The sequence below is a fragment of the Watersipora subatra genome, chromosome 8 (assembly GCF_963576615.1).
Source record: "Watersipora subatra chromosome 8, tzWatSuba1.1, whole genome shotgun sequence".
Lineage (NCBI taxonomy): Eukaryota > Metazoa > Bryozoa > Gymnolaemata > Cheilostomatida > Watersiporidae > Watersipora > Watersipora subatra.
Window position 1 is genome coordinate 37,067,207 of NC_088715.1, and position 13,760 is coordinate 37,080,966.

At 37.0% G+C, this 13,760-nt stretch overlaps 1 protein-coding gene across 1 annotated transcript in view; it reads right to left on the reverse strand.

The window, feature by feature from the left end:
* Nucleotides 1-13,760, reverse strand: part of LOC137402018 (E3 ubiquitin-protein ligase SH3RF3-like) — an 81,419-nt gene that overhangs the window by 51,335 nt on the left and 16,324 nt on the right. Inside the window, exon 3 of the mRNA XM_068088487.1 lies at nucleotides 4,798-4,929. Within this exon, the coding sequence (XP_067944588.1) occupies nucleotides 4,798-4,929 (132 nt within the window). The remainder of the gene's footprint in view (nucleotides 1-4,797; nucleotides 4,930-13,760) is intronic.

Consider the following 13,760-nt stretch of genomic DNA (forward strand, 5'->3'; position numbering starts at 1 on the left):
GACTTTGAAATCCAATTTGAGCAAACCTACATCTAATTGTCAACAAAACAATAAAGAGAGAAAATTAATGTCAAGTAGATACAAGATATTACATATTATATATTACCCTAGGACACTTATGTATTCGCATCATCTAACTTTCGCGTTTTCGTGGAGTTATCCTCTCGCGAAAATTTCATGCGCGAAACTAAACTATCATAACGAATGAGCGAAAACACGGAATTAAATAGCTTTGTTCATTGATACTGTAGAATGGAATTTTATAACGACATTTATTTAAACGTTTAACGACCACTATAGCATCGTTAAAATATAAACCAACAAAATAATGACTGTCAAAATTTATTACGTTATTATTTTGCCATCAATTATGATTATTTTCCCATTAAGAATGATTTATAATGATAGGAATTTGATGTCAATGCACACGCATTAGTAGCGTTATCGTTTGTTGGGGACATCAATCAATGCAGTGAGCACCGCGTGTTGAAAGAAAATAAGACACACTGACACTCACAGTACTACACAAGCAGCATGGCTCTGGAAAGGTTTGGATTTACCACTGACACCTCTTCAATAACTTGTAATGGTTCAGAAGATGAGGCAATAGAGAAAGAGTTACCTCTGATAAATAACACTAATAAAAAAGGGAGAGAAGAAGTTATAATAACTACACACTGTGCTAGTATCTGTAGCTGTAGTATTACTAGCAGCTGTATCATGTATGTATTTGTATACAACTTGTAATTACTGTAATAAAGATGTTCAGCAATTATTAGCAGCAGTTGAGTGTTTGGAAAAACGTTAAAATTAATACCTATACACAACACCGTTGATCGTTAAAATTAAAATACGTCAATATAAAAACAAGCTAAATTGTGACAAAAAACGTTAAAATTTTCAGCTTAATAAATTCCATTCTACAGTACCCTAGGACACTTAAGTATTCGCGGCATCTAACTTTCGCGTTTTCGCGGAGTCATCATCACGCGAAAAATTCATGCGCGAAACTAAACTATCATAACGAACTAGCGAAAATTCGAAATTAAATAGCTATGTTCTACGCAGGCCTGTATTCACTGGTTGCAAGTTGGGGGGCCAATGTTAGACGACTAGTTATGAACATCTGGGATGTGGAGAGGGGGGGGGGTGCTGTAAGCTCCCAACAGGTTTCTCTTATGTAGGGCCTCAGCCGGGCCTCTCACGTGAAGTTTTAAAAATTTTTATTGGCAAGTATCAACATTTTTCTATTTTTTTGAGATTTGCTTTGTTTTAGCTGATGTGACTGACAAAACGTTTTAAAATTAAAACAGGCAAAACTTGTATGCAGTTAAAAAGCTCAGAAAGAAGACATCTTTTTTTTAAGCGTTTTAACAAAGATCATTTTTGCCGATTTTATTTCAAGTTCATTAAGTAGGATATGGGCAAGCAGATGTTTGCTAAAACTTGATATTTTGCAAACCTTTATAAAAGTCGTTAACAAGAATATTTTGCCGCTGATGAAGATAATAATGACGCCTAAGAACTACTAAAAGTTGATGTTTGTATCTATGGCTTCGAATAAAGTGATATTCTACAGCGATAAAAACCTTTCTATAGCCGTTGGACTATGAAATTCCTAAAAAGTTGGGGCGTCTTAGCCGGCCAGCTGTCCAAGGGAATATGGCCCTGTAGTTCATTGATATCCACAACAAAATCGTGATATTAGAAATGCAGATAATTTTGTGTGTGATTGAGCTCATTGGGAAAGTTCTAGTAAATTCGTTAATACACCGAATGAGCAGCATGGCAAAGCAAATTAAGATAACAAGTTTTTTTGGAAAAGCCAAGACAAACGAAGAAGATGATGATATCAGTTTAGTCACCGAATTTGTAACTGATGAGGATGAAAGCCTGGTAGGTGAAGTCATACAATTAAATAATACTTATTGTAGTGATGAATTTTACTGCCAACCAAAAACGATAACAACCCTCACCAGGTCCAACCATGTTATACAGTTCTGGTTGTGATGTTGGTTGTTATCTATTTTCTTTTTTATGAGACATGTACTGTATTTGATTTTTTTTAAATTTGAAATATTGTGAACTCAAAACGTGCCATGGCCATCGCTTGCTATAAATACTTGAGATCTAATATTGGTACCATATCGGTCACGACGGAAAGGACCGAGACGTCATTGATAGTCCAAGAAACAAATGGCAGCAAGCGATCACGTTGAATTATCGATTTCTGCCATACATTTATACCTGCGGGTTACAAATACAAACTAGTCGCAAATATAACAACTTTTTTTACTAGAGGACCGGACCTGAGGAATCTAATTTGTTTGTTCCACTGTATTTATTTTCACATCACTATATTTTCGCACTCATCAGAGCTGCGAAATTAAGTTGCAGCGAAATTTTACTCTGTGTGCTACTCACGAAACTAAATACTAGCGAAATATAAGTGTCCTAGGGTAGTCCAAGAAACAAATGGCAGCAAGCGATCAAATTACATTATCGATCTCGGCCATACAATTCTACCTGCGGTTCACAATTATAAACTAGTCCCAAAATGAAAAATTATTCTTATCGCCGAACCGAACCTGAGGAATATAATTATGTTTGTTCCACAGCATTTATTTTCACATCATTATATTTTCGCACTCATCAGAGTTGTGAAATTAAGTTGCAGCGAAATTTTACTCTGTATGCTACTCACGAAACTAAATACTAGCGAAATATAAGTGTCCTAGGGTATACATATTATTTTGGTAGACCTTCATTCACCCCAAGGCTCGCAGTTTTAACAAATAACCAATGTACAGTGAAAACAGCCTTAGCTTTCAAGGAGTGCAGTTCAATGCTTTTGATAAGGAAATGTAATGAACATGATTGTCGAGACGAGAGATAGAGCTGAGTTCGACGTACCTAGTACATTACGTAGACAGAGATGAGACATAAATCATTGAAATGTTTTTCGCTCTTTAAATAATTCCTGAAGCAGGAGCCAAGTTAGTTTGGTGCACCACATAAGCATCGCATAGTTACTTTGAAGCATATGTAGTGAATTACAGCAATGAAAAACACATTTTCCATCTAAATTTCCTGTTTTTAGGTGGGTTTTGTTGTGGAAACTTGTGTGGGAACAGATTAATTTGTATTTATTTTATATAGAAAATATTGCTTTGAGATACGAGGAAATTGACATATGAGCTCAGTCCCAGAATGCCTTGAGCTCGTATGACGAGTATATACAAATAGAAAATACGCATGAGGACTGAGTTGCCATCTGGAGGAAGGAAGAATCGCTGCTTCTCTTTCCCCAAAACATGTCACGACATTTAACATGGTAATAAGTGCACCGACAATGATCCACATCTAAAACTGCTTGGCCAAACAGTGAGAGACGACGTCCTTCCTTCCGAATAAAATAAAAATATATCACGCTTACTGAACTAGCACACGTGCCACTCTATACTTGCGCTATGCAGGCTTTAATGACAATGAACGAGTGCAAAGCCAGATAGCAACGGAAACTTCTAGAATATAAATAAGCTTGTCATGTATGGTTTCCATATCTGGCATATTGCAGTATTCATGAGAATAACGTGTTAAACACTGTAAAGCCCTGACTACACAGTGTCACACAGGCCCAAGTGTCGATGAAAGTGATGAAAGTACTCGTGGTTCAGCCAATGCTTTAATCGACCAGCATGCTTGCAATTGTTCGTTTGTTTATAAAGTTCTTTTGTCACCCCGTAAGTCCTACTAGCTCTGTTAGTGTTCAGTCTCGGTAAGTTATCAGAAATAATAGTCCCACAAATGCACTCATTTTATTTGCAACCAATCAGTGATAAATATCATATTGTTGTGCAGATAACTAGCTTTTCAAAGGACATCAATATTAAATACTCCAACCAAGAAATACATATTGGAAGAATAGAATCTCACAGCAACTTGTGAGTGAGTTCGAGACATCACTACCGCAATAGGTTTGACAAAGGTATGGCCAGCCACAGTAGGTTTGACAAAGGTATGGCCCGTGATTGTGAGATTTGCCCAAAAGTATGAAACGCATAAGTTGCGCTTTGAAGCTTGAACATTGATGGTATTTTAGGGACAGCCCGGCTCATCCACGGCGTGTCCACAAGAAGTTTCTCTTTCCATTGTTAGCAATTGCTGCATCCTGGTTGATAGCAGGATGCAGCGTGTTAGATGGGATGAAGGCGGTAGACGATAAAGAGCGATTTCTATGAACATTTAGACAGAGCACCTGCAGAGAATTCGCAAACAGCGTAGGATAGACTGTATCGCCTGTGTGACTATTACAACTCGAACGCGTGTATGGCAAGGATCAGCATTTAGTGAGGTCTAAACTGTTCTTTGTAGATTCAGCAATGAACTGATCATTCTAAGTGACTCTAAAGTCAACAGGAGCGATAGGGTGGTGAAAAAACGGGAGTAGGAGAATGATGGAGGGTTCCCAAAAATGGCTTCAAATATTCTAGCAGCTCCACCCATGTATGATCCTTCTTATGGAAAATTTTATAAAAAACCACGGTCTGCATCTCTGCCCTCTTTGGGCCTCCCCTCCTTCGAGCACTATATGTGAGACTGGTCGTATTAAGTTCCACATACTTGTACCACTGAATGGCTTATATTAGTTATAACTCTGATTAATTGGATGACACTAGACACAGGCATATGCAAGGTAATACAACTCTAAACACAATGTGTAGAAACAGTTCACGGCCATATGCGGAGGACAAGCCTTATCTAGTTCTGAACGATGATCTATGATATCCGACTTACCTCTCGTTTGCCAGAGATAGGATTCCCTGAGGTCTTCATGCCCTCGAGAAGGCGCATGAGAAGTATATTGGATGGAAGATTCCGGACTGGTACATTGCATACACACCTGCATTCTGGACATCTGAGCTCATTCTGTAAAACAATTTATACTTCACTAACCTTCACTACTTCACTTCCTTTCCACACACCTCATTCAGTGGTACAACCACCAGTTGTCCGGTATCAACCTCGCTACCCTTACCAGTAGACTAAACTCAAACAGAAGGATTTAAAATTTGTATTCAATTTTAAAATAAATACTTGTTTCCGTCATCTTTGACAATGACAAAGGTTTTCATGAGAAAGATGATGGGAATTTGGAGTTGTGCACACGTAAAGTTACTGTGCGATAAGTGCTTCAATAGACATTTGCATGACGAGGATTAACACAAATGCTTTGTTAAAAATGATAAGGATTTTTACGCAAGAGGTCATAGCGATGCATTCGGGCATAGCGATGCATTCGGACATAGCGATGCATTCGGACATAGCGATGCATTCGGACATATTGAAATAAGAACGACTCAAGTATGGAAAATGTTTAAATCGAAATGGCTTGTGTGTCATTTTTTGCCAGTGTCATTTCCATCTTTGCAAATATACAACAATCAGTAAAAATTTACGAGTAATAAAACTCGCTTCACTCACGGATTATGTTGCTTTCATCTTGAAGCAGACTTGCTGATTATCTGCATCATGGAAACACAGTGTAGGTTCCATAGTGGTATTTATCTATACCACTATGGAACGGTAGTCGTGTTGACTACTGTAGGAGCTCACTTAAGTGTTTTTTATAGTGTCCATGCGCATATTGATAAAATGATAAAATACTAGCAAATACAGTCAAACATGGATAACTCGAACTTCACGGGACCGAGCGAAAGTGTTCGAATTATCAGAGCGTTCAAGTTATCAGAGCACTGACACAAGTCCATGTATTTACTTATTTATTAGTAGATACATGTACATATACAAACTATAATATAAATCAAAAGCACAAATGGCTTGTTTCAAATTAAATGCTTCTAATGCAAAGTTTAAAACGTTTTTATCAAAAAGTATAGAGATTTTTCTATCACTTGAGATTGGTTTGTTGTTTGAGGTGATGTTATTGCCAGGACATTTTTTAGATTGACATTGGCAAAACTTGATCGTTGTTGAAATGCTCAAAAGAAAAGACATCTTTTTCTTTTGAGCGTTTTACCCACGATCAATTTTGCCGATTTTTCTTGAAGTTTATGCAAAGATTACCTTACTTTACCTGGGATTCGTTAAGAGCAACACTCCGAGGCAGTTCAATTAGACGTTTTACGAGGTTTTACGGTACATTGTATATCACTCACGCTTTTTGAATGGATACTTATTGAATGTACACACGTATTCTGTGTTTAGGTCAAACGATGAATAGTTTTTTTAGCTAAAACACTGTATACGTTTAATTACAACAATTTTTAAGACGTTTTAAACATTCAACATTCCGACGTTGATTCAACACGGAATCAACGTCGGAAAACTATTCATCACGGGCTAGCCGGGTCACGCAGTCAAGGATTTTCGCCACGCACATACAAAACAAAAACAACATGCTGTTTTTGTTTTGTATGTGCGTGGCGAAAATCCTTGGGCGCGTGACCCGGCTAGCCCGTGCTATTCATCGTATAGCAGTATAAATCAAATTTCACCAAACCTTTAAAAAAGTCGTTGACGAAAATATTTTGCCGATGGTGGTAATAACAACGCTTATGAATTACGAAAAGATGAGGTTTACCTCTATGGCTTTGAATAAAGTGATTTTCTAAAGCGATAACAACCGCTTCGGTAGCCGTTGGGCAAAAAAACAGTTCGAATTAACAGTGTTGAGTTCGAGTTATCTATAGCAATTTATCATTACGTGGGAACGGACCAAAGAAACCGTTCGAATTAACCATGTGTTCGAGCTATCCGTGGGCGAGTTATCCATGTTTGACTGTACATGTATATATACCTGCAGTAACAAACCTTACCTAAGAAATTTATTTTGCTATTATCAGTTCAAATAATTCAAGAGTTTTCTAAAGCATACATTAATTTGCATACATCGCCCTCACCAATACATCATACCTTGTTTGGCAGATGGCTGGCTGCTTTATACACCTCTAAGCCATCTGACTATGTTTAAAGATATGGATTTAACATGACAATATAAAGGCTAGCGCTAATCCTATATATTTCACGCTTCTTTTTGGAATACCTACGGATAAACGGGAAATATTTGTTGATTTCCTGTTTTACATCTTTAGCCATCGAGACAATTCAGATTACCAATGAAGTTTCTATCGCGGAAGTTTTGCAGACAATCGAACCCAGGTTTGGAAAAAATATCATATCACTGATATATATCATGATATTTATTGATATTTTTGATATTTATTAATATTTATGAAACATGACATTTTTGAAAAAAACTTGAAGCTAGGTTGAACTTGTATGGTGTTTACATTGTGATTGATGTATTTTATAGGTTGTATGGGACCAGTCAGAAATGTTTAATACCAAAAACTTGATTTATTGTAGGCCTAGTATAATAATAATAATAATATTTATAAATATTAAAATGTTCATCAACCATCGGATGGGAAATCATGACATGAATGCCAAGTGCAAACAAAATAGTGCAAATAGTAAATACACACTATGATAGTCCAAGCATGCTCTAATGTCCTATTCTTGTTTAGTTTAGGCATTTGTAAACAAACACCAGCTTGCCAGCCTTCACCACACCAAGACAATTTCTCAACTTGCTGTCAACCAGTCCACGTGATGAAAACACACACTCAACACTAGCAGTCAGAGTTATATCATCATATGTATAGATTTTATACTGAGCCAGAATCCTTTGAAGCTATTCACTGAAAGATTTTTACAGAAAATGATGAGATGAGTTACTGTGTCATCTCAGTGAGTCAGTGTAATGTGCTTACAATTCTGTTTCTGGGTGTCAGATTGTTCAATTCAAAATCATGGATTATGAAGTTCAAAGGTGATTCGGCAGGCTGGTCTTACAATAAGGCAGTAAAATATAACAGTTTAATAAGAGATGAGATAATTAGGTTAGGGAGATAGTACTGGGATGAAGGAATACAATTTAGATCTGAAAAACTCTTCTCAGCTCAAACACTGATTAAATGGTCTTTGTTTGTCTGTGTTGGGTAAGCCTAATAGGCTCCTATGCAAGTATTTGATGATTTTAGGTGTTATTTAGCATTTTTAGACTGTTAGCAATAGTTGTGAGGTGAAAACAGAATGATATTTTTCAAAAATATCAAATTTTTTGACCCAAAAATATATTTATCGGCGATATATATCGATGATATATATCAAGCGATATATATCAAACCAACCCTGATCGAACCTGTATATTTTTCACAAAATAGTACTGGTTATGGTAAAACACAAATGATTTAGTCAGTGCACAATCAGACATTCTACATAAAAAATCTGACTTTTGAGTTGCAATCTGACTGGCTGACTGCTGGGTTGCTATCTGAATGCTGGGTTGCTATCTGACTGTTGGGTTGCTATCTGACTGCTAGGTTGCTATCTGACTGCTGGATTGCTATCTGACTGCTGGATTGCTATCTGACTGCTGGGTTGCTATCTGACTGTTGGGTTGCTATCTGACTGTTGAGTTGCAATCTGACTGTTGGGTTGCTATCTGACTGTTGGGTTGCTATCTGACTGTTGGGTTGCTATCTGACTGCTGGGTTGCTATCTGACTGCTGGGTTGCTATCTGACTGTTGGGTTGCTATCTGACTGTTGGGTTGCTATCTGACTGTTGGGTTGCTATCTGACTGCTGGGTTGCTATCTGACTGCTGGGTTGCTATCTGACTGTTGGGTTGCTATCTGACTGTTGGGTTGCTATCTGACTGCTGGGTTGCTATCTGACTGTTGGGTTGCTATCTGACTGCTGGGTTGCTATCTGACTGTTGGGTTGCTATCTGACTGCTGGGTTGCTATCCGACTGTTGGGTTGCTATCCGACTGTTGGGTTGCTATCCGACTGTTGGGTTGCTATCCGACTGCTGGGTTGCTATCCGACTGCTGGGTTGCTATCCGACTGCTGGGTTGCTATCTGACTGCTGGGTTGCTATCTGACTGCTGGGTTGCTATCTGACTGCAGGGTTGCTATCTGACTGTTGGGTTGCTATCTGACTGCTGGGTTGCTATCTGTCATCCACTATGGTAATTAGTGTTTAAAGATGCGATTGCACCATTGAAATCACTCAAATGAAATTAAGACCAATAAAAGGTTAAAACATCAGCTACAATTTGATGTCATTTTTGTCTTTGTATGCTAACCCGGTCCAGAGATATACGCGTTTGAATGAGATCATTTTTTGAAACGGTCAGATTCAATGGAGTGCTTTATACGTCACGTCACGTACATAGTCAGCATATATATATGAAAGAGTCCGTGAGCAATAAATAAGCTATCTCTTCTTCAGCCGATCATCAGCACAAAATTCGTATATAAGTCATAACACATGTTATCGCTAATAAAAATGTGTTGTCTGTGATACCGAAGACTTACGTCATTAAGTAATCTACTGAATTACTAGATCACACAGGCTGCGTCAACTCGTTTTATTGACGAATAACAGAATTTTAACAATTTTTCCGTTCCATCGAAGGTGATTCAGAGTTTTCTGAGGATCAGGTGGTTAAAGATTGGGCAGACAGCCTATGATTAGAGCTGACAGGCGTTAGCAGCGTTATGCTGCAGAGGAAGATAAGACAATGGAAGTAACTTTAATTTTTTGTCTCTTATATGAAGGTAATAATTTTACTACTCATGAATACATTTACTAACTAATAAAATTACAACTTTTTGCTATACCCTATTTCATCTAGCAATAATATTTGCTTCAAATTGTTTCTGGCAGTTTTAGCTAGTAAATTAGATAATGATTAGAATTTATGTTCCCTTCTCACTTGTAGAAAGTGAGGAAAATGGATCAATTATACTATCTTTAACTCCCAGAAACAAAGCTTTGAATTGTTGGCTTGTGGAGTAGCCTACTTATGCCTTTGTTAAACATTTGTTCCTTTTATAAAATTACACTCTCAATCTACCCAACTCCCAAATTGAAAGCTTTCAGTAGATACATGTTAGAAAGACATAGATGAATGACATAGGCTATATATATTTATTACATTTGTCTTATTGATCACAGAATGTTTATGTGGCGACACCAGTGAAGCACTGGTGTCAATGTAGAAACTGCCATACACGGAAAAAAGAGACATGAATGTGTGCTGCACCAGCCATGATATGTGACGTTCTGTTTCTCAGAATAGTCTCAAGTCTGTTGCAGAAGTGGAGGATATTACAGACCTTATAAAACCAGGTCCATTGAGAGTGGCCTTTCATAACTACTGATACCATGGTAAGTTTTGCAGCTAATGGTATTGTTTATGCTGATAATTTTACTAGATGTCATTTCACTTCCAAGCGACGTTCAATAAGTTATCTAAAGATAATAAAAGTTTAATATTTTTAGTACCCAGATGCGGAGTGTCTGAAACCATCTAAAAGGCTGCAGGAACGTGAGATGTACAACATTGAAGACAGAGGAAATCATGCACCTACAAATCATTAGTATTTTGGACATACCCGGAAGGACTTACAAAACAGAGTGGTGATCACTACCAACCTGCATATACAACATAGTGAGAGCTACATATCCAAGGACTAAAGAGGAAGAGGAATATCCAGATATGATACATACAGGGTTTGAGTTTACTGCAGTAGAGTAATTTCTCCTATTATATGAGCTGAAACTACATGTATATGAGTGGCGACGACTTGGATGGATGTTTTTAATAAATAAATCTTTGGCTTGTAAAAATTATGTAATGAAATAATGTTGAAAATAATGCAAAGCATGATTTGCAGAACATATTGAATACATCATGGACCCTTTACCGAAATCTTGTCTGATAGATAGATTTATGAAGTGTAATCAGAGCTGTATTGACAGGTACTTTTGAATAGCTCGACTCAATTCCAATGAACCAAATATTAGGATCTACTCAAAAAATCTTATGCTTCACGCTCTACATGAAAACAGGTGAGTCCACGCCACACACCACCAACCAAATACAATAATGTATTATTATTTTAATATTTTATTTTAATATTTTAATATTATTGAATAATGCTTTATTAACCCTTTGCCAGAATTGGTGGTTTGATTGATTTCAAAGAAATTGACACTCAAAAAACCATTTGTTTTGTACTTAAATCACAACTAATCAAATGTGACCATTAACCCTTTGCGTACCAAGACCGACCTTTGTCGGTTTACGAGCAACGTCTCAGCGTACCAAAACCGACAAACCCGAAATTTTTGCCGTTTTCGATAGACCTTTTTTAAAACGTTGTATTTATTTTAAAAACAACGCTAAAAATTAAAATTAAAAATTTGAGCAATTTCAGTAAGTTTTTTACTACTGTTTTGAGGCTAGAAATAATAAATTTTATGCGCATGTGCAAAAAGAACACGTTGTAAAGATTTGATCTTTCTTTATGGAAAGCTGATCAACATAGACGTTGGTGATTATTTGAGCTCGGCTAAAAAATTTGTTTAGTGGATGATATCGACTGGTTCGAAAGTGAAGAAGAGGATTTCAAGTCAGAAGAATGTGGGGAAGACGATGAAAGTGAAAAAGAAGATCGCCAGAGTGAATTGGATTGCGAAAGTGGGATTGAAACGGCCGGCGTTGAAACAGGGAATAATGACGGATATCGAAGAGGAGCTGATTTAAAACCAAAATAATTACATTTTGATGACAGCATGGCAGGAGATAAGTTCGAATACTTAAACAGGTAAGTATTTTTTATTATTTGAAGCTTTTTATAACATTGGCCATGATAAATGTATTATTTAACGAAACGAATAAATATGGCTTTCAAAAACATCGCGATGCTTTGGAGCCTGTTGATGATAAATATATGTGACGAGTTATTGGTTTAGTTTTGCATATAGGTATTCTCAAAAAGCATACTCTGTTGTCTTACTGTTCCACAATCCTTCATCATCTACGCGGATTTTTAATAAAATTGAAAGTAGAAAGAAAAATAGAAGCAAGTTTACCTTTTACTGACAATTTTGAAGACCCTGCTGGCAATAAATTGTTGAAGTTGAAAAATGTTTTTGCCATGATATGCGACTGGTTATATTCTGTTTTGCTGCCTGATAAATTTCTATCTATAGATGAAAGCTTGCTGGCATGGAAAGGACGGCTCAACTTCAGACAGTGTATTCCATCTAACAGATAAGGATCAAAGTTATTTGCTCTCCGATGCTGTCTCTGGCTATGTGCACAAGTTGTCTGTATACATGGGTGATGAGCAAGTAAAGCTGAAGGTACCGGCAGCAGATTCTCTTGTGGAATATCTCTATGCGAGTCATATTTTGATCCCGACCATGCAAAATAAATTTATTTACAAATTGTATTTCATTTAGTTTCTGCAAATGCTTCCTCGCTTTGTATTGCTAGCTTTTGTACATACGTTCGCTGAAATGTCATTATCTATTGTATTTGTTGTGTATTGATATGTTGTATTTGATGCCCATTGCCCTTATCACCCACCTTATCAAAAGAGTTCAGTTCTCATATTGCTTTGCCATCTAGCAGAATGATTTCTCCATCATTTGCTGTAACTGCTCATAATAAATGTTGCTTCCTGTCTTTTGCTGCTTCACAAAATGTGTGAATACAGGCTCACCACTCAATTCTTGTGCACAACTAGTTAATCCTTGCTGCAGCACACATTGATCTTAGCTGCATCACACCTGAATCCGTGCAATGAGTTTATATGCAAAATTGTTACTTGAATCTATAATTTCAAGAAATGCACATAAATCTGCCAGTAAAAAATCATATCTGTGAATATATTCATCTCAAGTTGCAGTCTTGACAAGCTGCTTGAAGGAAAATGTCTCAGCTTTCAGATGCATATTCATTTGTTGTCTTACGCCAATTTGCACGAGAGTTATAGCAGAGTTTGAGAAGCCATGTCGGGTAACAGTTGCACTGCTTATCGCCATGGCGATATGAGCATTTCGAAGGTCTGCTCCCGCAATGCAGAAGCACCTAACTCAACTTTTGATGCGCTTGAATAACCCAATTTTTTTGCAAACTCTTGTAAACATATGACACCGTGCATATGTTTATCATAAACCAGTTTTGGCAGAGATATTGCTTTTAAAAATATATTTGTAATCGATATTTCATGATAGAGAGGTGACAACTTTGTTAAATCAGAATTTTGACTAAAGTGTGCACAGCCGATTTGCAGGGAATAAATGGTTGTCCGTTGAGAAATTTCTAAGCTTTCAAATGCATATTCATTTATAGCTCCATGCTAATTTGCATGCGAGTTATAGCCAATTTTAGTCGGCCATGTCAAGCCTCGATTGTCGCAGGTCGTTAGGGTCCCGCGGTGAAAACTTGGAAAGGCGCTCCTGCATTGTAACGGAGCTCATATCTACACTTTCAATGCTCTTTGACGTCCAGTTTTTTTTTGCAAATTGTTGTGAAGATATGAATCTATGCAAGAATTATTTAGACAACCTTGTCAATTGCCTTTATCAATTTAAAAAATACAATTAAAAATGACGTACAAAAATAAAAAATTCATTGCTTCAGCAAACTGAGACTTCTGTTGGTAAATATTTGCAAGCTATCTACATAAAAGAAGCATCAGCTTGTAGATAAATTTCTCAGCTTTCCTATGCATGTCAATTTATGTAACTGCCACAATTTTGATGTAAGTTACTGCAGTTTCTATGCGGTCATGTCGAAAGCTCAAATCGCGCCAGTTATTGGCTGGTACGCTAGTGGTTTTTCCATCGTAACCTCGCGGTCGCTAAAGGGT